Genomic DNA, 25,908 nt, shown 5'->3' on the forward strand with positions numbered 1-25,908 from the left:
CCCTTGGAACAAGAACTACACTTAGCACTTCTATCAGAGATAGGCATAATGACAACAGTTTCACCTAAGGTAAGTGTAAAGTTGAAAACCATAGTTATTTTAAGTCTGGTCCACAGAATTAAAAGGAAACATTAGGCAAAATCACTGCTTATAAAACTCTCAGGAATCAGAGAAGATTCAAAAATGCAATTTGGTTCAGCCCTTCTCTCCCAGAAGGTAACTGTAAAACCCTTGCTTTTACACTGCAAACCAATGCTAAAACTGAGTTTTAGCATTGAGTATACATTCTCACTACTTCTAAGGAGCAAATTACCTCTGTACATTATTCTGTTGCCACGTTAGCTGGGTATAGCACTGGTTCAACTGGTGCATTATAAGGTGCACTTGAGGGGATGCAACACTGCTGGGCATAACACTATAAGGACTCGTGAGAAGAGTTTGTAGCAGACAAGATAGAGTCTGTGGAGAGAAAAAACTTTCCGTAACAGTTACCGATGACTTGAAAAAAATGTGTACTGCTTCAAACACAAGATTAAAAAAATTTACTTGCAGAGTAAACTTTACCTGCTGGTCTTGCATTAAAGTCTGACAAATATTGACACTGAAATCAAGTTGTTTCTTTAGCTGATTAATTTGTTCTTGCCATTGTTCTTTCTCTTCTACGTAAGAGAGTTCGGACACCCAGCGAAGGTTTTCCTGACGCTGCATGCTGATATTCTGTTGTCTTGTCTTGGCTAAAGGACGATAATTTCCATCTGCTGAAAAAGGGCGATTGTTCTTCCACCTAACACAAGATTTAAAACATTGTCATTTTATGTAATTATGTATATTTTAAATCTGGCAAAAAACCTTGATACTCTGCTTGGTCCATATGCCTGTATTCCATTTTTAAGTTCACTGGACTTAAAATGTATATAAAATAGAGTGAGAAAAATTCTGGATTTCTAGTCTTGTACAGTATCACTTTGCATTCCTTTTCAGTCTTTTTTCACTTATGTTTTACAGAGAAGAGTCCATATAATTCTGTGTTCTTCAAAATGAAAAGTTATTATGGATACTTTATCACAAGCATTTTTCCACTCTTCAAGCCTTTAAGCTTAGCCACATAACACCCCATCAAGTGCAACTACTTAAATCATCTTTTTATACATGAAATGTGTTTTGGTTATAAATAACAATGCAGTAGACATCTTTGTTGACACATCTTTTTTACTATTTATGATTTTTATTTTTGCTTAATTCCCCCAAACAAGAGTGAAGATCAAAGATAATCAACCTTCCTCCTATCAAGCTGGAATCTATCTTGACAACAGTACTCTTATGATAGAGTAAACACCCTACGTGGTGAAGTAAACACCCTATGTGGTCTTTGTCCCAGGTTCTCAGCACACAGCTCCTAACTCCTGACTATCTCCTGAGTGACGACTGCCTTCTGTTATTCATTATGCACTCCTTTTGGCAAACCCTAGTTAGCCTCATGATGAAGACTGGTCACCAGAAAAACCAACCAGATGTTGGGTTTGAACTTTCAGCATTCCCCAAACTTCCAGGGAGGCAGACTGAGCTTAATCGCCAATGACTTAATCAGTTCTGCCTGGGTAAAGAATCACCATAAAAACTCCTAAACAACGTGGTGAGGACAGCTTCTGGGTTGAACACACTGAAGTACTAGGCAGCTGATGTGCCCAGAGAGGGCATAAAAGCTCTTTGCTCCTTCCCAACCCACCCATGCTTTACACATCTCTTTCTCTGAGTAATATCTTTCATAAGTCAGTAAATTTAAGTATTTTCCAGAGCTCTATGAGCTGTTTTAGCAAATTATGGAACATGAAAGAAGGTGTTGCTATTGTTCAGCTGCTAAGTCACGTCCTAACTGCACACACCAGGCTTCTCTGTCCATCACTATCTCCCTGAGTTTGCTCAAACTCATGTCCATCGAGTCAGTGATGCCATCCAACCATCTCATCCTCTGTCACCCCCTTCTCCTCCCACCTTCAATCTTTCCCAGCATCAGTCTTTTCCAAGGAGTCAGGTCCTAGCATCAGATGGCCAAAGTATTGGAGCTTCAGCATCAGTCCTTCCAATGAATATTCAGGACTGATTTCCTTTAGAATTGACTGGTTCGATCTCCTTCCTGTGCAAGGGACTCGCAAGAGTCTTCCCAGCACTACAGTTCAAAAGCGTTAATTCTTTGGCACTCAGCCTTCTTTATGGTCCAACTCTCACATCCATACATGACTAATGGAAAAACCATAGCTTTGACTATACAGACCTTTGTCAGCAAAGCAAAGCTATGGAAACCCCAAAATCTGTAGCCAAGTCGGACAGAAGTGCGGGTGCTCTGAAGACTCGAGACTTTAAAGTGGCATCTGAAGTGAGGGCACTCTTCTTGGGACTGAGTCTCCTAACCTGTGGAATCTGGCCAACTCCAGGTAGTTAGTATTGGAATTATATAGTGGAACATGCACTTGGTTCAGATAACTGAAGAACTGCTTGGTGTCAGAAAGATGGGAAACTCTTTAAAATCAAGCAAAAAATTAAAATATTGAAACTAACCTATTTTTAGTTTCCTTTACATTGTAAGAATTACGATTTGCACTGTTTGGAGGATACATATGAAAGTTATCACTGGAACTGGCATCTTGCTCCTCCTCTTCCTCCTCTTCGTCTGTCCGAACAATTCCTTCAGAAAGATAACCATCTTCATCTCCTTCTTCATCTAGGGCACACTGGGTAGAACCTCCCCAAGTTGCCATTGTTCTGGAGATTAAGAGACAAAATACAGATCATTCTGGAGATGAGCTACTTCACCTCCTACTATGAAACAAACTCTGTACCCCTCGCTAAAAAAAATTATATATATTTATACATATATATATATATACACACACACACACACGTATATAAAACTTCATTTAGGCATAATTAACTATGAGATGGCTATTACTCTCCAACTGCTATAATATAAAATGTTTACTCTGCCTTCCACAAAACAATTCTTCAAATAAATTAAACTAGTAATCATATCCCCTGGGACTCATTCCTAAAGTAAACCTCCCTCAACTTTTAACTTTTCCTTGAGTGACAGTTTTCTAGATCAAAATCCCCAAGAAAATCTCTATCAGTTTGGTCAAGTGTCTTAGTAATTTTTTAAAAAAATTTTAAGAGAGAAAGGTGATGCTATGAGAAGTTACAACAGAAAGTAGCTGGATTGAGTCACAAAGGTGATGCTTAACACCCAAGCCTCACTGTAATAGCAGACTTGTGCTGTTAAATAGGTGGCATTTTTTAAACTGATTCAAACACCTCTCTTACTTTTCTGTTCTGCTTTGCTGAGGTGTACACAGGTTCTCAGATCCATCACTTCTCAATGAAACAGCCACTGGAGATGCAGTTTCAGCCAGACCTTGCCTCCTCTGATGTTCAGCCATCAGAGCTTCCAGCTGCTTTCTTCTCTGTCGTAGCTCCTCCCTTAACATTTCATGTCTTCGCATATCTGACCATACCTGTTATTTCAAAAGTTACAGTCAAGTTACTGTAAATACTGGATTTGTTTCAGCCTTAAAGAAAAACAGGTTAATACTATTGCTAATACCAACAAAAATTTCTATCCTCACTCTATCCTTTTTACACTGAGACACCCATGAAGGTTAAAATGCTATTTTAGTAATAAATTAGAAAAAATTAGGCAACCATTAATTCTTAATGAATACAGTCAGGAGACACGAAAGACACGGGTTCCATCTCTGGGTCAGTAAGATCCCCTGGGGGAGGAAATGGCAACCCATTCCATTCATGTCTGGGAAATCCCATGGACAGAGGAGCCTGGGCCGCAGTCCATGTGGCTGCAAAAGAGTCAGACATGACTAAGCAACTGAACACAGACATAGTAACTTCATCAACTGAGAGAAAGTTGCTATGTTTTCCATAAATCACAGATAAATAAAATGCCAAAAGACAAGTTTTTCTAACTGAAGTGAATACTCCTTACTGTAACTATTCCTTACATACAAGTCTGCCAAATATTTGTTAATAAAGGGCAAGACTTAAGATACTAAGAAGTACCTCAACTTAATTACTTTTTGGAAAAAATTATTTCTTCCCACAACTTAAAGGCACATAATAAGCTACATTTAAAAACATGTTCCATGGATATTCAGTTTTCTTCCTTAAGACATGACTTAAGACCCAGGAACAAGGTGCAATATACAATACCTCATTATCTACCACTGAAGAATCATGAGGCTCAAAACCAGATTTGCTTGTACTGGCTTCATTTTCATTAACGGTTGGGGACGAAGTAACAGCTGGCATATGTGTTTTTGTGGGACAATTACCCACACTAGCAGCTGACAGCTAAAAAAGAATTAATAAAAACTACTATAAAGAATTGAAGTAATTATGTTAATTTCTCATAAAAGCAATTATTTTATTTCTCTAGGGTTTGGTACCATATTTAGTTTGTTATTGCCACACCTCAATTGCCATCATTATTCATAGAAAACCCAACATAAGAAAAAAAGATGAAAATGCAGGCTATAGATGATCAGTATTATTAACCCTCCAGAACAACAGGACATGAGGGATAAAACATTACTGTGGAAAATGTCATATACTCAACCCAACTCTAGCATATATTCCTCTGGTATTTAGATTGGGAACAAGAAAAAAGACTTAGACAAAGAATAAAAGATAAATATCTAGAAAACAAAGTAATATTAGAAATATCACTTGATACATTTCCTTTTCTTTGAAAACAAAACCTGACTCATAAATAAAGCTATTCCTAACAATAAAGTGTAGGAAAAACCTCAAAAAGAATGGATCATTCCCTCCCATATTAACCCTACTCCTGATTATGTGACATGGACAAAGATTGTACATTCTCTGCTCAATCTCAAACACCCATGCGTGGGGTACTATTTAATAAGCATATATACATGTAATATTCAAACTACAAATAAAGTATTTTAATTTCCCAAAAAACTCACGGTAGCTTAACAGCTTTACCATGTAATTTTAGACCAGTAAGAAATGGAAATGCTTCTCCCTTAACTGCAAAGTTCAACCCAAAATATCTCAATATAATAAACAGTTATGAATACACATGTTCTGAATCACTAGCCAGGCAGCCCAACAAGTGAAAGAATGTAAATAATCAGAGTTAATGCCTACGTGCTATCTTTCACAGTATAAAGGTACATCCCTAACCCATTTCATTTGTCCCTCCATTTCTTTAATCATAAAAGATTTACAAATCTATTGTATTAGTACTAGAAAAGACAAGGAGTACTTTCAATTGACATTAAGGCTTTAAACATGTTTCTTCAGACAAACAAAGAAATTTCCTAATTACCTGTAGGTTAGGACATGCCTTTTGCAATTCTTGAATTTTCTCTTGAATCTCAATCAGTTTCTTTCTTTCTTCCTGCAATTGTTTGAGTTCTCTCTGTTGCTGCTGTAGTTTAGCCTCATAAAATTTCTCTCTATAATTAAATTGACATTATATTTGTGGACTCCAGTAAATCTGATAACAGCATTAAACACGATGCAGTCGAGTGCCTATGGAGACTTTCTAACAAGCACTCAATTTCTATGACATGAAAGTCAGAAGCTTAACATACCTTGCCTTTTCATTTACTCCAGCATCTTTCTGTGTTTTATTGGCATTTCCTCTAGTGTTATTTGCATTTTGTTTGGTGTCTTCTGCTGGGAAGAAATCCTCCACAGAAGTAACTCCTTGATTGGCTGCATCATCATCCTAAAATAGCATCATTATATTAAAATCACCTTGATATGTAAAAACATTATCCAAGTCATACCTTAGTAAATATGACTCAGTTGTAAAATTCACATAAAACTGAAAGCAGTAGGGAAAGCATATGATTTTTAGAGAATAATGAAGTTCATCTTCTACCAATGACAGGAAATAAAGTACTAAAACTAAAATAGTACATTAATAATTTGAGCTGCCAACTACCCAGTAATGGCAAACACTAGTTTGTCTTTTCCTTCCTTGACCAGACTGTGAACTATCAAAAACCAGCTTATATGAAAAAGATAAAAACTGCATCACTGAAGCTGGGAACTCTTGATATGAGATCATTTTTCTTCAGATATATAACTTTTATATCAACAGTTTAATAATTTATGTCTAGTATCATTTGCTCAGTTCGTTTTCCATTTCCTCACTTTGGTATTTAGTTTGTGAAACAAGTACCAATGGCTCCCAACAGAAAAGCTAATGAGAATGTACCGTCTCAAATGCGTCACTGGAAAAACAACAAAAAATTACTTATCTTCCTAACAGTAGGTCCGTATCTGCTGTCAAAATCAATGTACTTATTAAACTGTTAAGACTGGAGGTCATCTGTCACATTTTCTTAAAAATATTTAATACTGTACACTTTATACATGCTTTTTCTGCAGGTATCAACTGAAACTTAAACTGCTGGATATAGAATTCTAGTAAAATCTTAAAGAGTTAAAGCTGACTAGATTGCAAACCTATCTAATCCATTTTAAGCTTCTAGATATGGTGTTACTCTGGTCTTCTCATAGATCTAAAAGCTAAGCTAATATATTACTAAAATGGTAAGCTTAAAAAGAACTGAGTTGCAACCCAAGGATACCAAAGATGGATCATGAGGCATTTTCACACAATAAGAAGCGGAAAAACCAAAGTATGAGGAAAAAAACACCCTTAAGTTTCAGACTGTTATGTGAGGGTGTCTGAACACTTAATATAAACTCCAACACTAAAAGTAACTGACTACAGAATTACTGATGTAAGGCATGTTGTATCACAAGAGATTGGTTCAAGATGGCAGAGCAGAAGGACGAGCGCTCATCTTCTGAGAGAGCACCAAAATCGCTACTAGCTGTTGAACCACCATCAACAGGTGGACACTGGAACCCACCAAAAAAAGATACTCCACATACAAGGACAAAGGAGGAGCCGCAATGAGATAGTAGGAGGGCTGCATTCATAATAAAATCAAATCCTATACCCAGCAGGTAGGCAACCCACAAATTGCATAACAATACTACCAAAGAAGTTCTTGCAGTATTGTCAAGGTTCCAAGCCACCCACCAGTCTCCCCAGCCTGGGGATCCGGCAAAGGGACTGGAAATCCCCAGGGAATCTGACTTTGAAGGCCAGGGGGGTTTGATTACAGAACTTCCACAGGACAGGAAACAGAGACTCTACTCTTGGAGGGCACTAACACATTGTTTCACAAACTAAAATACATCAGATGGATGTGTGGAGACTTAAAAGACATCATAAGGTTTTACAGAACATATAAGCTGTCTCACTTAATCTAATCAGGAATAACGATAGTTTTATACAATCATGGTAACTGTATAACTGTTTCGAACTTCTCCTGAGTCCCTTGGGAAAAAAGGATATAAGTAAAGGCACAAGCAAAAGAAAACTACCCATAATAAATAAATAAAACTTATCAATCTTAAACATACAAAAATTTGGGGAGTTTTGGATCATTTTTTAAAAAGTTCTCAGGACAAGGGCCCTTAATCCTTTGGGGTTGCTGTTTCTTTTTTTTTCATACATGTCATTTCCCTAAAACAAAAGAGCTCCAATCAACATAAACCTGAAGTTAAGCTGACTCATCTATAAGCCGCCAAATTATTCACCATTTCTGATCTATTATTCCCAAGCTGGAATCAGGATTGCTGGGAGAAATAACAACAAGGTCAGATATGCAGATGATACCACTCTAATGGCAGAAAGTGAAGAGACACTGAAGAGCCTCTTGATGAGAATGAAACAGGAGAGTGAAAAACCAGGCTTGAAACTCAACATTAAAAAAACTAAGATCATGGCACCTGGTCCCATCACTTCATGGCAAACAGAAAGGAAAAAAGTAGAAACAGTGACAGACTTTGTCTTCTTGGGCTCCAAAATCACCACAGATGGTGACTGCAGCCACAAAATGAAAAGATGCTTGCTCCTTGGAAGGAAGACATGACAAACTTAGCATATTAAAAAGCAGAGACATCATTTTGCCAACAAAGATCCATACAGTCAAAGCTATTGTTTTTCCATTAGTCATGTACACATGTGAGAGTTGGACCATAAAGAAGGCTGAGCACTGAAGAACTGATGACTTCAAATTGTGGTGCTAGAGAAGACTCTTGACAATCCTTTGGCCTGCAAGAAGATCCAATCAGTCAATCCTAAAGGAAATCAACCTTGAATATTTACTGGAAGGACTGATGCTGAAGCTGAAACTCCAGTACTTTGGTCATCTAATACAAAGACCTGGCTCACTGGAAATGATCCTTATGTTGGGAAAGACTGAAGATTAAAAAAGAAGGCAGCTGCAGAGGATGAGGTGGTTAGACAGAATCACCAACTCAACAGACAGGAATTTGAACAAACTTCAGGAGATAATAAAGGATAGGGTAGTCTGGTGCATTGTAGTCCATGGGACTGCAAAGTCAGACACCATTTAGCAACAGAACAACAACGTATATGTATAAATAAACATATAGGGTATTATTTATATTTCATAATTATATATCTATGTAATTACATAGACAGGTTTATATACACTGATATGAAGTTGGAGAAACCTGGCATGCTACAGTTGTGGGGTCACAAAGATCCGGACATGACTTAGTGACTGAAAAACAACATACTGATATGAAGAAATCTCTGACATGTGTAGTAGGAAAAAAAGCAAGTTGTAAAATAATACAATCTATATAAACACAAAGAAGTAAAAAACAAAACTTTTATGTAATTTTTGTTTACAACTGCAAACTGACTTAAATGCACAGCAATCTCTGTGAAGGAGAATGGGATTATGAAGGTTCAGAAGGAGTTTACAAGTAATGTTTCCTTTATTTTAAAATAAAGTACACAGTCATCTTTCACTTGAGTAATTAAAAATAAGCATTTCAAAAGAGGTTGTAAATAATACTTAAAATTTTTTATTTGCCAAAAAAAATTTTTATATACCTTTATTAGTGTGGTTATATATACTTCACTTTTTCGACATAACATAAGCTAAGCAAACCTAAATGAAAACAAATCACTAATTTTACCAGAAGATTTCTGGATTTCAAAAATCATATAAATTTGAATACTTTAGAAACACTCTTAAGGATACTTCTATACAGTGATTATGTTGCTGAGAAAACAACAGAAATATATATGTAACAGATGAAAAGGACTGATTTTAAAAAGTTTAGTCATTTTTAAAAAGGTTTAGAGCTAGTCATAACTTTGGACCACAACAGTCCATAAATACACTGTCTAGAAGTGTATTAATAATTATGTAATTTTATGTTCACATATACAAATGGCTTTTTTAAAATTTACAGCTAATAGGTCCAACTTTACTTCTTTGGCCTTACTGAATAAAATTCAGACAACATATGGTTTTTCTACATCAAGTGAGTTAAGATCTCAGCCAGAAGTCTCAACTCTGGCTCTGACAATAGTACAACTGTGGTTAATTAACATTTCTAATCTGTATGTATATCCACCTAATTGAGATGCTACTGAGTTCTACATGATACACAATTAGAATCTCTGGCAGGAAGACAAACTTGTTTTTGTAATAAAGTTATACTGGTACACAGCTATGCTCATTTGTTTACTGTCTATTGCTGCTTTTGTGCTGGACAGAAACTGTATGGCCCACAATGCCTAAAATATTTACTAATTCACCCTTAGGAAAAGTTTGCTGATCTGTGGTAATACGGCATGCAAAGTGCTAAGCACATAAACCACTATGCAGTTAGAATTCAATAAACATATACTAGTATACTTATACCCACATAATTATCAAACATATACACACATTTTACCTTATAAGACTATACATTTTTTGATAGATTAAAAAAAAAAAAAGGCAGAATTTACCTGCACCATGGCAACAAGGTTCTGTAAGTGTCTAAGTTTCAGTTTTGCAGCCATAAGCTTCTGGATCTTATGTTCAAATTCAGCATCTTCAGGGGTCTCAATGATCAGGCTGCTGCTGTGACTAGACACTGAAGCTCCGCTGAGGGCCTCATCTTCTGCTTCCTCCTCCTCCTCCTCCTCCTCCTCGTGACCTTGTGCAACAGGCATCTCCTGTTCTCCTTCTCTATTGTATCGACAATCTGCTGAAAATATGTATCACTGAAATGCAGTAACTTAATGAACTTAATTAAGAGCTCTAAAGAAAGAAAATCCACTTCCCAAGAATATGGTACAAGTATCTTTGAATAGAGCCAATCATACCTGAAGAAGGAGGCACGTTTAGAGGCCTTATGTTGGCAGCAGACCTGTTGTTAATTTCACAGTTAGAATTAACTGCTCGCCCATCTCTATTGTTAGAAACACACTGTGCATTAGAATTACTATTGACTTCGTTCCAGGTGGCAGCTACTTGTGGATTTCTGAAAGGAAGGAAAACAGCCTCAAGTTACTTAAAGTAAAAAGACATATGTAATATTAAAAAATCAAAGTTTTAGAACTACTAATAAAAATAATTCCAAACTATGAACATCATTGGCTATTTCCCCATTTAATTTCATCTTTTAAATAAATGGCTCCTGCATTTCACTGGCTTCAGCTATTCAAAAATTTAAGAAGAAAAATATCTAAAAAAAATCAAAATTACAACAAAGAAAATTAAAATTACACCAAAAAATAAAGACACAGGAAAATGAGAAGTTATATACTTCTTATAATTCACTTACATTTGATGTAACAAACAGCAAATTTACTAAACTTCTGTACTCAATACATCCCTACTTGCTTTTCTTTACAGGACAAGTTAAGATTACACTGACCAAACAACAGACTTACAGGAGAAAAGCTTAAGTAAAATGCAAACAGTAAGCACCCTACTGAGGGTTTTCTGTTCCATATTAAAAGTACTATTAGAATGAGTATGTTGGAAAAACAAACTTGCAAAAAGTTCTCACCGAATGTTAGTAACAGGTTCAGAGTTTTCGTGCTCGGAATCATATTCTGACTCTTCAGTTTCTTCTTCTTTTGTGTTTTCATTCACAGCATCTGTCATCATATCTGATGTTTGCTCATAATAATGAACTAATTCTCTTAGTTCATTCAACCTCTTTCGAACTTCATTTAACTTCCTGATAAACAACAAATATATACAAATTAACACCCATTTTAGTAAAATAAAGCATACACTATTTCCATACAGTAGCAGCCAGCACATACAAATGTTAAACTCAGTCAAACACCCAGGGTATGAGACTGCAATGAATTTAATTTCAAGTACAGGTTATTCAAAATCTCATCACCTTATATCTGAACGTTACAGACAAAAGTACAAGAAATTCTCCTTAAAGTGCTCACTTTAAACAGGTACAAATGTTAACAGCTTAAACCTTAATATCAAAGATATTCCTAGGTTTCTTAATAAGTATCAAGAATGTGAAGTACTAACTATTTCATTTAAATAGCACCTCTCAGGCAAATCCGACATATAGGGATTACTGAGCATTTACCAAATTCTCAATTTGTCTACAATATATAGAGCTCTATAAAGTATGTCACATTTTAACAAAAATAATTAGGTTGTTGAGTTTTTACTGAATTCCAGGAATAATGCCAATAATTTTTAATACTTAAAACACTTTTATCATCAAATATATTATGCCAGACGAAGAAAGAGGCTTAGTGAGAGTGCTATTGGTCCATAGTCACACAGCCTTGTGAAATACAACTTCAAGGCTCTCTGACTCTACAGTCTGGGCTAAAATACATAGATCTTTTAACTGCAGTTCCTTTACTTGTAAAATAGGAATATATTATGTACTGCCGTGCTCATTCAGTCTTATCTGACTCTTAGTGACACTATGGACTATAGCCCACCAGGCTCCTCTGTCCATGGAATTTTCCAGGCAAGAATACTGGAGCAGGTTGCCATGCCCTCTTTCAGGAGATTTTCCCAACCCAGGGATCAAACCGGCATCTCTTGCATGTCCTGCACTGGCAGGTAGATTCTCTACCACTGTGCCACCGGGGAAGACCCCAGGAATACATTAGCTCACAGAAATTACATTTCTCTAGGATAACTCAAAAACGCATGTATAATACACACACACTTACTTTTCCACTACATCACTTAAGGATGTTTATCATATTAAATTCAGTTTTTCCAGAATTTTCAACAAACCCCCCCCCCAAATTTGACCCTATGATTCAATTATAATCTATGTAAACAATGTGTGTATAAATGATTTACTGGAGTTTTTCAGTTGGATTTAGGTGGCCTTCACTTTCATTCTGATTCTGAGAAACTAGAGAAGCAGCAGGATAAGGAACAGATGGCGTGAGGTTATTGGATTCTCCATTGACCACTGGTGTTAAGACTACAGGAGCAGAGGGAGCTGTGGTTGTGCTTCTCTGATCCACACTCCTTTGTGGAGAGGCTGAAGAAGGCACAACTATCAAAAAAAAAAAAAAAAAAAAGCCAGGTAACATACATAAATATAGCATCAAACAACACATTCACAGTTTGCTTGGATAGAGAAAAATGAAAACTAAAAGTCATTAACATCTTAAATTCTGCAGCTTTAAAATGTGAAACTTAAGCATATAACATCCAGGCTACTTGTTTATTAACAAGTCCCTCAACCAACCAGAGTTAAAACAGAAAGGAAAGAAGAGCAGGAAGACAAGATGGAAATCACCAAGAACTATGATATTCTACCTTGAAAAAGTAACGAGAGTGCTTCTCTGATCAATTTGGTTCTGGGTTAAGTTAAACACAGCCACTGTGTATGATGTACAGCCTACGAGCTACAAATTTATGGGGCAGCCCTAGCTGATCAGGTCCCTGAGAATGTTCCACTCCAGAGGGATTCTATCTGGTCTCCAAGATGGAACTCTTCTTGTTCCAAAAGATAAAGCAAAATTGTTAAAGTGACTGCAGTACATTACACCATGAAATGCAATAAAATTTTCTAATTGGTTGATGGCTAATCCTCTGCAGTTCTTGAACTACATTTTAATTACTCTTCTGTCCACACAGATCAGACAAAGATATCTTATGCTTTCAAGCACAATGAATGAAGACTAAGAACCTTCGTGCTTCTCTCCTACCACTCTAAGTTATAATCATTTATCTTTCTCACAATGACAACCATCATTTGTTGCTCACATTACCACCTACTACAGCTGGTTTCCAATAGTCTTTTCTTTCTATTCCTTGACTGTTCTACCTTTTGCTGCTGCTTTCACGCTTTTTCCCAGAGAAAAATATGATTTTTTAGTCTCAGTAGACAGAGTGCTCTTTTCTTTGTATGTGTAAAACTGACCACAAGGGTCTGAGTACAACTTCCGAAAAACTTAAAAGACGTTTTTCTTGGTTATGATCATCAGTTCAGGAAGAATAAGCACTGGGATTAGATTATACTCTGGAGGAGGGGGAGGAGTAGCTGAAGTCGGGGGAAAGAAAGGAGTATGTTTCAGGGCAGAAATAGTACACTTCTTCGAGGGTGGCAGAGATTAAGTTGGAGAACAAGGAACAGGGATCCAGAGATGTTTTCTATCCCTCGTCTTTCCTTTAATAAGACAGCAGCTGAAATGTTAGAGAATAATGACCAGTGGGGTTGATCCTGCCAATTCCAATTTCCAACGCTATAGCTCCTACTTATCAACTGTTTGAGGAAGAGGCAGCGACCAGATTTGGAGGATGAGGTTAAATGAGGACAAGTAACTAGATCTCAATTAGACAAAGGCAAGTAAAACATGAGGTCGGAAAAGACAGTTTCTATAGTATAACTGAGATGACCATTGGTTTCTTATATAACTAACTAGTCGTAAATCAATATAAATAACTAGTACAATCAGCCCTCCATATCCAAGAGATCTGCAGATTTAACAAAAAGCAGACAGAAAATATTCAGGAAAAAAAAAAAAAAACATGGATCTGCAGCATGCTAGTTAACTGCTTACACAGCATTGACATTGTATTATGTGTTTTAAGTAACCCAGAGATGATTTCAAATGGACTGGAAGAGGTGCTTAGATTATATGTAAATTCTATGCCATTTTAGATAAAGGACTTAAGCACCCTCACATTTTGTTATCTGTAGAGGGTATGCGTGGGAGTACTGGTACCAATCCCCATGGATACTAACAAATGGTTGTATAATTATTTAACTAGTATAACTAGGCTAACTGTATGCCTTTTCTACTCCTGCCTGAGATGACTATTGCTATATTTCAAAAAATGAGGTGTTTGGAACTTTCTGCACTAAGTTATTTTTTCATATCTTGTTTTTTTCATATAAATACTTCCTAGATCTGTTTTATAATTTTAAAATAAATGTACTAATCTGGTTCAGTTTTTAAGGAAAAATTTTGGATATGCTAAAAAGTGCAGCATTACTGTGTCCAAGTATCTAAGTGCTTTGATCCTTTTCCCTTTCTAAAATGCTACCAATTTTTAAGCCCAAATTCATCTCTTTTTTCTGAATTTTAGAGAACATATCTACCATCTATTTGGCTCTACATTACATTACTTTACTACTCAAAAATGTTTCACATGCAAGTGCTATTTCACCACAAAAATCTTAATTTTCTTGAGTAACTATGCATTCATTCATTCAGAAAATATTTACAAAGTAATTACTACACGTTGACATATATACTTATGTATCCTATACTTCAGACTGCTGAGCCAGATTTACTTACATGATGAATTGTTCAAATGCTGATCTCGAAGTGTATGAAGTTCTCCAAGAAGTTTGTCCATTTTTTGTTTCTTTTCTTGTAACACTCTCATCTTGCTAAAAAGTTGGACTTTCTCATCAGGTAAATGCTCTGAAACTGATGGATTTCTGCTCTGAGAAATCTCCCTAGTTAATGAAAGACTTTCTGCTTGTCTTCTGTTGTCTGGAACAGCTGGAGGCTTAATAAAAAAAAAAAAAAAAAAGAAAAGAAAGGCAATTCAAGGTTGCATTTTCATTTTAAAGATTCTTCATAAAAAGAGATAAACATCTGTAGGTTGTACTGCTGGGTAAGCATATGTCTTTCCTTTTCCTCAATTACATACAGTTTTCTGATGCGCCACTATATATACCGTTATATATACTGTTTTATAGACACATATAACTACACAGTGGGGATTTATTGGATGTTATTACCTGGATCTAAATTAAGTGCTAGAAATGCCACATTTTATACAGAATAAACCTTCAAATATCTCATCCTCTCTCTTGCCATCTTTTTAGAATCACCATCATAAACTTCTTAACCTATCAGTTTTTCCTAACACTTCTTTCCTATTAAAAAAAATTAATGAAACATTTATGAAACATAAATCCACAAAGGATTAGGGAATCATATATGAATAACCACCACTGACTTTAGTCCAATTTCAAAATTTAATATTAAGACGTTATGGGAAAAACCCCAACAAACTTTTTGGCTAACTCAATATTTTGCCACATTCGCATCAATTCTTTTAGAGAAATATTATGGATATAATATTAAAGCTAAAGCTTTATATGTATAAAACCTCAACCAATTACTCTCTCAAGAGATAACCACAATCTGGAATTTGACATCTACCATTCTCATACATGTTTTTATTTTGCAATACCTATGTATGTATCCATAAAAAATATACACTCATTACACATTTTAAGAGATAAGCTACATGGTATCCTTCTTAAACTTTCATTTTCATTCATTAGCTTTGGTTCGTTTACTATAACTGGCTATGGGATTTTGCTCTGTGTATATATCTGAATTTATTAACCCATTTTCCTGTTCATGGACATTTAGATTGTTTCTGCTTTGCTATTAATACAATGCTGCCATGAACATTCTTGTACGTATCTCCTTTTGAATATCTGAGTTTTTCCACGGTGGGCCACTGCAGGGTCACTAAAGAAAATGTACTGCTGCTGCTGCTGCTAAGTCGCTTCAGTTGTGTCCAACTCTGTGTGACCCCACAGACAGCAGCCCACCAGGCTCCCCCGGTCCCTAGGATTCTCTAGGCAAGAACACTGGAATGGGTTGCCATGTCCTTCTCCAATGCATGAAAGTGAAAAGTGAAAGTGAAGTCGCTCAGTCGTGTCCGACTCTTAGCGACCCCATGGACTGCAGCCTACCAGGCTCCTCCATCCATGGGATTTTCCAGGCAAGAGTACTAGAGTGGGTTGCCATTGCCTTCTCTGAAAGAAAATGTACTAGATACTGCTAAATAACTCTCCAAAGTAGTTGAAACTCTCCAAAGTAGTTGGGTCATTTTAACTCGGTCAGCAGACAGGAGATAATGCATTGTCAACCATACTCATTTCCAGTGGAGAGAGATTAATTCACCCTTTATTATTCGAAGTCCACAGATTGAAGTTTTTCATTTATATCATTATTTACAAAGGTCATCAAACTTATTAACTCTGAAATTAAACTTTAGGACTTTCTTGTTAGTAAAACACTGCAAAAACACAGACTCACAATAACCTAACAGTTGTGACTATACAATCTTTAAGGTGAAATAAAAATGTGTCATCTAGAAGCATACGAAGGGGAAGTTTTACTCATCACTACGTTTAAAGGAGGTATTTCCTCTAATTTAGTGTTTCCCAAAGTATAGTCCCAAGATGTCCAGCAGTGGAACTGCATGGCAGGATGCCCATCTCAAATGTGCGAATCAAAACAATTTTGGAAGTGGAGGTTCCCACTGATAAGAAATCTACAATTTCTAACAATCATGCTGTGTGACATCATTATGCTTGGTTAAAGTCTAAGAAGCACTGCTTTCATTAATGATTTTAAATCCAGTACACCAAAATAATGAAGCGCTGCCATAAGAATCACGGCATACAGAATCACAGATACCTGAGAATCACGAAGCTGATTATGAAAATGCTGAATTAGATCATTCAATTCTTCATTTAGTTCAGAGGTGATACTGACTCCAGATAGGCTACCTGTAGTTTCTGTTACAATTAGAAAGAAAGTTAACAACCATTCATTAAAGCAAATAAATAAAAACAACACTTTTACTTCTGAGAAGCTAAAAATAAATTGGAAGGGGCATGCTCAGTCACTCAGTCATGTCTGACTCTTTGTGACTCCATGGACTGTACCATGCCAGGCTCCTCTGTTCATGGGATTTCTCAAGCAAGAATACTAGAGTGGGCTGACACTTCCTTCTCCAACGGCTTCCTGACCCAGGGATCAAATCCACGTCTCCTGCATTGCAGGTAGATTCCTCACCATCTAAGCAACCAGGGAAGCCTAAATTGAAGGGTAGGGGTGGGGATTTAAAAAAGTCACTTAATGTAAGTTGAAACTAGTTAACTCTAAGATTTATCTGAAAACCAATCATTTTATGTTTCCATCTAAACTAAAATAAAGGAAAACTCATAAAACTCTAGTATTGTGGTTCAACTTCTTCTGTCCCAACACTCAAGAGGGAAACTGCTACATCTCAATTAAGCAAAGGACTCAACACAGTTCCAATGAGGTGGATGAACCTAGAGCCTATTATACGGAATGAAGTAAGTCAGAAAGAGAAAAACAAATATCATATATTAACACATATACATGGAATCTAGAAAGATGGTACTGATGAACCTATTTGCAGGGCAACAGTGGAGATGCAGACACAGAGAACAGACCTATGCACAAGGGCGGGAGGGGAGGGGAAGGAAGGAGCGGGTGAGATGAACGCAGCAAGTACCATGGAAGCGCATACACCACCATATGTCAGCCAGCCGGCCAACGGAAATGTGTCGTCTGGCTCGGGAACTCCAGCTGGGGCTCTGTAACAAGCTAGAGGGGTAGGAAAAGGTGGGAGGTGGGAGGGAGGTTCTCAAAGCAGGGGACATACGTACACCTAAAGCTAATTCATGTTGATGTATGGCAGAAATCAAACCAATGCTGTAAAGCATTTATCCTTGAATTAAAAACAAATTTTTTTTAAAAGGGGAAAAATAATAGGGACTCAACATAGTCGAGGTGGAAGCAGATCTACCAAATTGGGCTGGAAAAGTGGCAGGGAAAGTGGTGAGTGTGAAAAAGCCCAGCTGATTCTCACCAGCCTCAATCCCCACCTCACCCAACAAAATCAACGCTCTATACAGGGGTCAGCAAACTTTTCTTAAAGATTCAGATAGTAAATATGTTAGGCTTTGTGGAAATACATTACTTGTCTCAACTACCCAATTCTGCCTTTGCAGGGCAAAAGCAACTATATATAATACATAAACAGATGATCATGGCTATGTTCCATGAAACTTTATTTCAGGCCAGTTCCACAACAGAACAGGTAACTTACTGAAGCACTTGCTTGTGATACAAGCTATACTAAAAGACCACAGTTTTATCTTCATCAGGCTGTATTCCCAAGGCAGTATTCTGATGACAATTTTGATAACAGTTACTGCTCTACTACTCACTCAACCATGCTTATCTTTCCAGCTCTAAGAGACACTATAAACTATTTCTGTTTTGAAAGAAAATATTAGCTTTTTCAATGAGAAATCAGAATTTCAGGGCAGGATAATATCCCACATATCTAGTCCAAACTATTTGAAAAAAATAAATTAAACTCTAGGATAACACACAAGCTACTTAACTGATGAAAGGGAAACTCCTTCCCATGAAAATCATGTTGCCTCTCTTACAGACCAGAAGATTAAATACTCTAAGTTTGTTTTTTCATCAGTATTCTCCTACAAAATCTCGGAAGTGCAAGAGGAAAATTGTCTTCAATCATTAACCTAAAATTCTTTTTGAACTAAAATAAATTCAAATTTAAATTCCTCTCCATTCTCCTCTTGGTCCCAGATTCATAACAGCACAATAAAAAAAAGAACTACCTGCTTACTACAAGGGAAAAGTAGGGATGAAGATTTGCATAATTATAATTATATACTATACCATATATATACACAACTATATATATACGGTATATGCTATATGTAATTACTACAAAAAAGTAAGTTAACTTACAAGTCATAAAAATTTCCTATGAAAATGGAAAATTAAATTACAAATAACAGTGATCAGAAGGTTGAGCCAATGGGCTCAGTGTAAACAGTATGATAAACTGAACAACAGGGTAACCACAGTAAGAACCTAAAATGGAGAGCCTACAGGAGATAAATTATTATTAGATTGGGATGACACACTACTACAAATTAGACCCTAGTTTTACTGAGTTCTCAAAGGTAACAATTTGTTTTGGACTTACTGAGAAATTAAACACTTAGGTTTGAAGGTAATGAGAAGAATTGTAAGGTTAGATTCAATACCAAAGAACTCAATACTATTTCCATCTAAGTGATACACAGCTCTGAGGGAAGAAAGAAATGAAAGAACGTTTCTGAGTCTCAGGGAGACTGGATAGGATATAAATTTAGTTCAAAGAAACTAGTGCATATAACTGGGTACCTTACTGATACAATAGTGAAGCTGCCTCACTTAGAAGTTTTAACCCTTCCTTGGCAGGCAAGCAAAGTATAGCAATCCTAGCTGAATAAGTACAAAAGGCAAAAATAAAAGCAACAAGAGCCCTATCAATCTGAGGTACAAAAACAGGATGACAGCCTGTCCCTTTACCTCTTACGGGTACTCTCTGATGCAAAGGTGAACGAGCCGGCTGTCTACCTGGTACAGTACGATGACCAGGAGTTGTCTCCGCAACCTTTTCTGCATAACCAGAGAAAAGCACAGGACAGAGTAAGCCTTACATGTAGGTTTTTAAACTAGGCAACAATCCTAAATCTGATTAAATAACCACCAGCATCCACCTTGCAATCGTATCATTGCTTATTACTTATAAGAACAATATCCTAAGACAGTATAGCATACCGGAATCATCCATCACAGCTATAGCTTGCTCGGCTTTATGCTGCAGGGCAAGGAGAGCAGCTTGTCGTCCCTGCAGAGCTCTCAGCTGCTCCTGCTGCTGTAACATCCTTTTTAATAAATCATGTTGTTTCTTCAAATTTTCTATCTCTTCCATAGGCTCCTGCTGAGGATCTCTGGCCTAAAAAATAAGACCAATAACACTTTTATCTATTAAAATCTATGCTCATGTGTCAACTATCAATGGTAAAATACAAACATAAATAATAAATTTGTATTAAATATACAACCCTAGATACAGACTTGAAGGGAAAGAAAAAGAAAATGATGACACAGAGACAGCCTGTCATGTTAAGTATTAGGTAATTAAGTAATTTCAAGGTAAAAGACCATAAGCACAGACTTAGCATGAAGAATTAACAAAAGGAAAATAAAGGAAGAGGCTTACAAAAACAAAGATAAAAGGGTCAAGAAGGCAAAAGGAGCTACACACAGAAACACAGACACATGCACACATGCACGTACACACACACAGGAATGAGAGATACAGGTCTTATAGAAAAGGAGAAGCACATTATAGCAGGCTAATGCCCCAAAAGTAGCCCTGAAAAAGCCCAGACCATAAAAAGAAGCCCAGACCAAAAAAATGTTCTGCCTCATTCCTAGAAGGGATATTTAAACCCAACAAAACCAACAGATGAAAATCTTTTTAATTTTTATTTGATTTTTAAAATGCATTTTTATTTGATTATCTGATGTAAAAGGCTTTAATTTACTTGTATCACTTTATACAAGCAAACAATAAAGAAAAATGTTTTTTTCTTTTAAAAGATGCTCCTTTAGATAAGTCTAAGAACACAACTTACTCTGAAATTCCCCCTAAAGATAGCATTTTGCCTAAAAGAGGAACAGACTGAATAGGTGTCAATTATAAAGAACTATAAAGTTTTAAATATTAATCTTCAACCTATTCAAATGTAACTCAACCAGAAACATTATGGTCAAGTAATCAAAGAGACAAATTTAAATGCAACTTGGAAACAATAAAATTTGAAGTCAAATTATACACGAAATTATACCATAATGGTATTTTGCATCACTGATTTGCCTTTTAAAATTTTTATATCTTAAAAGTCTAATGATTTTACCTAATATTTATATAAAGTATTTCTATCAGCTTAGAAATAGTCAATTTTAAATTTGCATTGCTATCAAATTTTTGTTGGGGTTATTTATAGACTTTAAATGAATGACCTCCCTTGGCCCTGACTGAAGTTAACAAGGAAAATAAAGAAGTTCAATGATTTCTTTTGAAAATAAAAATGCACTGATCTGTATTCCCTATGTACATGTAATTCCAGGAGAAATTAAGGAGAAGACAAATGGCTCTAGAAAAGTTTCCTTCTGGGTGACATTCCTTACCAATACTTTGCAAAAACTTCTTCTCTTTACCTCCCCAAGCAGAACTCATCAGTAATGTGAGTAAGAATGAGTAACCGTGTAACTTGGCAAGCAATAAAAGTAAGTACATGGCTCAGAATTAAGAACTCAAAGAAATGAAGATCAAATAATATGTAGAAGACTGCAGTCAGAATTTTTGATGAACGTATCAGAGAAGCCAGGTCAGTGCTCTATCTATCATGAACATGGAAGAGATAAAACACATCTTGGTTAAGCTACTATTTCCTGGAGAAATTCCCAATAAACTGAACCCATTTTCAAATCAACAACAATTTACTCAGTTCTCTCCCATCCAACACAAGTGGAGTTACTCTGTTAACATTACACTCATTCCTATAAAAAGTCATCTTCTTAGTTCTGGCTCAATTTAAGATTGTTTACATCTCATAAAATAACTTGAAAGGTGAGAGAAAACTATGAATCTGCTATAGCGAGTCATCTCAGATTTGATCCAAATTAATTTCATCAAAAAGTGAAAGCTGCTCAGTCATGTCCGACTCTTTGCAACCCCAAGGTCTATACAGTCCATGGAATTCTCCAGGCCAGAATACTGGAGTGGGTAGCCTTTGCCTTCTCCAGGGGATCTTCCCAACCCAGGGATCAAACCCAGGTCTCAAACCCAGGTCTCCTGCATTGCATGCAGATTCTTTACCAGCTGAGCCACAAGGGAAGCAATTTCATCAAAGTCACTGATAAAATATAAACCAGATCCAATTAGGTACAGATTTCAATTGGAAAGATTCAGAGAACTATCTCCAGATTGACATCAATCAAATACTCCAATAAAGCATCAACGGTAAATAACTAAGAAAAGAAACATTACACATATTAAGACAAAAATTCACCTAGGGAAAAAACCATCAAGAATGCGCTGCTGCTGCTGCTGCTACTGCTAAGTCGCTTCAGTCATGTCCGACTCTGTGAGACCGCATAAACGGCAGCCCACCAGGCTCCATCATCCCTGGGATTCTCCAGGCAAGAACACTGGAGTGGGCTGCCATTTCCTTCTCCAAAGCATGAAAGTGAAAAGTGAAAGTGAAGTCGCTCAGTCGTGTCCGACTCTTAACGACCCCATGGACTGCAGCCCACCAGGCTCCTCCGTCCATGGGATTTTCCAGGCAAGAGTACTAGAGTGGGGTGACACTGCCTTCTCCACCAAGAATGCAGTATCTCCAACCAACTCATAATTTTCTCATCTCTCAAAATTAGATTAAAGAATTTACTAAACAATTTAATATCATGGTTTCTTACGCAAATTACATCCTTAGATTATGTCTTATTTACTTAGAACTATCTCTGAAGAAGCATAATCTGGCTTGGGAGACAAATCTAGCCCACATGAAATAATCAGAAATGATAAAAAAATAGTATTAATGGCAAAAAATGGGTAGATGGCATTTTGAAAAGCTTATGAATTCTCTAAGAAGTAAGATTTAAGTATGGGGGGAGGATGTGTGGGAAAACAAGGAAAGCATTCTGGGAAGGCTTTTTTAAGAAATTATGCAATGATATCATGTCTATAAAATATTTCAAGAAATAGACTCTGCCCTTATAGGCAACTCAAGAATATCAATTATTTCCTATTAAGCTGCAACTCACAAGGTTGCTTTAAGCTTGGAACCTTGGTTAAGATGCCAACTTTTTTCCCTAATCTTGTAACAGAATACTACATTTTCAAACATGTTAAGGAGGGAATGAAGGTAGGTGGGGAGGACAAGAGGTTCTGCATAGCAGAGAAAGGATAAAAACAGTCAGTGGGAATTAGGGTTTTTTTTTAAGAAACTGAAATCACTTTATGAACAGAGTACTGACAGAACTATCCTAGGAAGGCCCTAAGAATCAAAAGATTCAAAAGAAGCAAATTAAACTCCAAAACAGAAGTTCAAGAGAAAATCATATTCATTTATAAGGTCATTATTCAAAGAAACCTAAAAACAGAACAATAGCTTTTAAAAGCAAACATAATGCCTTACGGAAAAAAGCTAGCAGATACTATGCTACCGTAGTTGTCAACTCAAGTTCTGCCTGTTGCTATTCAAAGACTTCAGAAGAAAGGAACATTAAGTTCTAAAGGATATCTATTTTCCCCCACTCACCTTTTCTTCTCCAGGGCTAGTAGTTTTAAAAATAATCAGCTACTTTACTCTTCTGTTGAATTGGGACGCCTTTTACTTAACATTTTATAGTAAGATCACTATGTTGTTGCTGTTTAGTGGCTACGTCACGTCCAACTGTTTTGCGACTCCTTGGACTGTAGCCTGCCAGGCTCCTCTGTCTATGGGATTCTCCAGGCAAGAATACTGGAGTGGGTTACCATTTCCTTCTCCAGAGGATCTTCCCGATACAGGGATCAAACCTCTGTTGCCTGCACTGGCAGGCACATTCTTTACGAGCTACCAGGGAAGCTCAGCTGGTTTGAAACCATATCTTAAAAACCTTGTGGGAGCTGGGGTGGGACACCAAAATAACTAGAGGTTAAGTTCAGCCATTTTAATTTTTTTTGGTCACTTTTGCTGCTAAGTCACTTTAGTCGTGTTCGACTCTGTGCGACCCCATAGAAGGCAGCCAACCAGGCTCCTCTGTTCCTGGGATTCTCCAGGCAAGAAAAACTGGAATGGGTTGCCATTTCCTTCTCCAATGCATGTATGCATGCTAAATCGCTTCAGTCGTGTCCAACTCTGTGTGACCCCATGGACAGCAGTCCACCAGGTTCCTCTGTCCATAGGATTCTCCAGGCAAGAATACTGGAGTGGGTTGCCACTTCCTTCTCCAAGATAAAGACTGCTGCTACTGCTGCTAAGTCGCTTCAGTCGTGTCCGACTCTGTGCAACCCCATAGACGGCAGCCCACCAGGCTCCCCGGTCCCTAGGATTCTCCAGGCAAGAATACTGGAGTGGGTTGCCATTTCCTTCTCCAATGCATGAAAGTGAAAAGTCAAAGTGAAGTCACTGAGTCGTGTCCAACTCTCAGCGACCCCAGGGACTGCAGCCTACCAGGCTCCTCCGTCTATGGGATTTTCCAGGCAAGAAAGAGTACTGGAGTGGGTTGCCATTGCTTTCTCTAAAGATAAAGACTAATCCTAGGCAATAAGCTAGTAATAAAACATATAAAATTGGTCTTATTTATAATCAATTATTAAAATAGTACTGTACTCTTGTCAAATGGATAGGAGCACTTTCACAAATGCTATTTTTTATTCAAACTGTTTTAAGTGGAGCTACACAAATAGTTGTCTTTAAACCCTTCCTGAATGTCTTGATGCAAGTCATGGAAAATTTCTAAAGAAAGAACATTTAGAGCAAACACTGGAGAAAAAAAAGGAGCAAAAACATTAGGAAACAAGTCAACTGACTAATAAAATATTTTTCTAAAATAAAAGGAAGGGAAGGGATTTCCATGGGAAGGAAAAATATAAACCAAAAACACTATAAAAATATTTCATTCTTAAAAAAAGGAAAGCTAACAGCTTGCTCCATTTTTTCTCTTTAATAAGTGACTAAGGAATTAAGACAAGGTTTAAAAGGACCATTTTAATCCACCGACACAAATATCAGAAACAAAAGGCAACTAATGATCAGGGTTTAAGAATGTGTTATATTTTGAGCTCTCAATAGCAAAAAAAAAAAAAAAAAGGAAAATGGATTAAATTTCAAGTCTTTTGTTAATGCAAATTAGAAACAGCTGCCACACATAGTCCATGAAGAAAAGAATAAGAAAGCAGAAAAGAAGAAAAACACTAAAGGATTTTTACTAATGCAAATTACTGTACAACTAACCATGTTAATAACATACAAATTTAAAAGTTACAGCAATAACAGAAAAGCAAATAAGGAAGAGGAAATATGAACAAAAGAGGTGCTCATTTAGAGGGTTCCCAAGTTAATATTGTAAAGTATACCTTTGAGGGAAATCCACGTTTCCGGCTACATTTCCTATTAGGCCTCAGCTCCCTGCCATGCTGAGGAGGTCTGCCACCTTTCCCCTTTGGACTTGTAGTAACGTCAGTGTCTGAAACCTGTTCTTGTGAAGCTGAATTCCCTAGCTTGTCCTCAATGCACGGCCGAATTCTCAGACTAAAAGATGCCTCCTTTATTAAATAGTGTAGCATATTAATTTCTTAATACAAACTCCTGTTTAACATACAAGCCAGCCTTGTAAATAAATATAAAAATTTACCAATCCATGATTTAGAAAATTAATCCACCCTCTCCCCAAGTGGCAATAAAATTTTAGACTTTTAAATTCCCATAGACTAGACTATTGGCTTATTCTAAATAAGTATCATATCTTAGGCAATCTCCAAGCTATACAACAATCACTGAAGCATATTTTAACATTTATTATATGTTACTGATTTCCAAAATGTCCTGATTTTATGCTATGAAAGAAAATCTCATCGTGGTGAACACTATATACACCAGATATACAGATAAATTATTATAATCAATTATACCATTTCCCACCCCTCTCAAACACAATTCCTTTACACACATGCCCCCACCCTTCCATTTCTGCTGGAATGAAATGTGAGAAAGAAATTATTCCCCACACCACTGTAAACAGAAAAACAATTTCCCCACAGTAGACTGCATTTTTCAACAACCGTTTGGATCAAGCCCTCT

General features: G+C 36.6%; 1 protein-coding gene across 50 annotated transcripts in view; it reads right to left on the reverse strand.

The window, feature by feature from the left end:
• Positions 1 to 25,908, reverse strand: part of PCM1 (pericentriolar material 1) — a 90,846-nt gene that overhangs the window by 48,787 nt on the left and 16,151 nt on the right. For 22 of the 50 annotated variants that reach the window (XM_060406989.1, XM_060406999.1, XM_060407006.1 and 19 more), the window contains 15 exons: positions 19,829 to 20,006; positions 19,577 to 19,666; positions 16,847 to 16,947; positions 14,693 to 14,909; positions 12,237 to 12,438; positions 10,945 to 11,118; positions 10,256 to 10,413; positions 9,896 to 10,134; positions 5,625 to 5,761; positions 5,357 to 5,486; positions 4,216 to 4,356; positions 3,316 to 3,506; positions 2,557 to 2,760; positions 565 to 784; positions 314 to 459 (listed from right to left, as the gene is read on the reverse strand). In XM_060406989.1, coding sequence (XP_060262972.1) covers positions 314 to 459; positions 565 to 784; positions 2,557 to 2,760; positions 3,316 to 3,506; positions 4,216 to 4,356; positions 5,357 to 5,486; positions 5,625 to 5,761; positions 9,896 to 10,134; positions 10,256 to 10,413; positions 10,945 to 11,118; positions 12,237 to 12,438; positions 14,693 to 14,909; positions 16,847 to 16,947; positions 19,577 to 19,666; positions 19,829 to 20,006 — 2,528 coding nt within the window. Of the gene's footprint in view, positions 1 to 313; positions 460 to 564; positions 785 to 2,556; positions 2,761 to 3,315; positions 3,507 to 4,215; positions 4,357 to 5,356; positions 5,487 to 5,624; positions 5,762 to 9,895; positions 10,138 to 10,255; positions 10,414 to 10,944; positions 11,119 to 12,236; positions 12,439 to 14,692; positions 14,910 to 16,846; positions 16,948 to 19,576; positions 19,667 to 19,828; positions 20,007 to 25,184; positions 25,374 to 25,908 lie in introns of all 50 variants that reach the window. The other 28 variants (XM_060406978.1, XM_060406979.1, XM_060406977.1 and 25 more) reach the window with 3 other exon arrangements.

The sequence above is a fragment of the Ovis aries genome, chromosome 26 (genome assembly GCF_016772045.2).
Source record: "Ovis aries strain OAR_USU_Benz2616 breed Rambouillet chromosome 26, ARS-UI_Ramb_v3.0, whole genome shotgun sequence".
Lineage (NCBI taxonomy): Eukaryota > Metazoa > Chordata > Mammalia > Artiodactyla > Bovidae > Ovis > Ovis aries.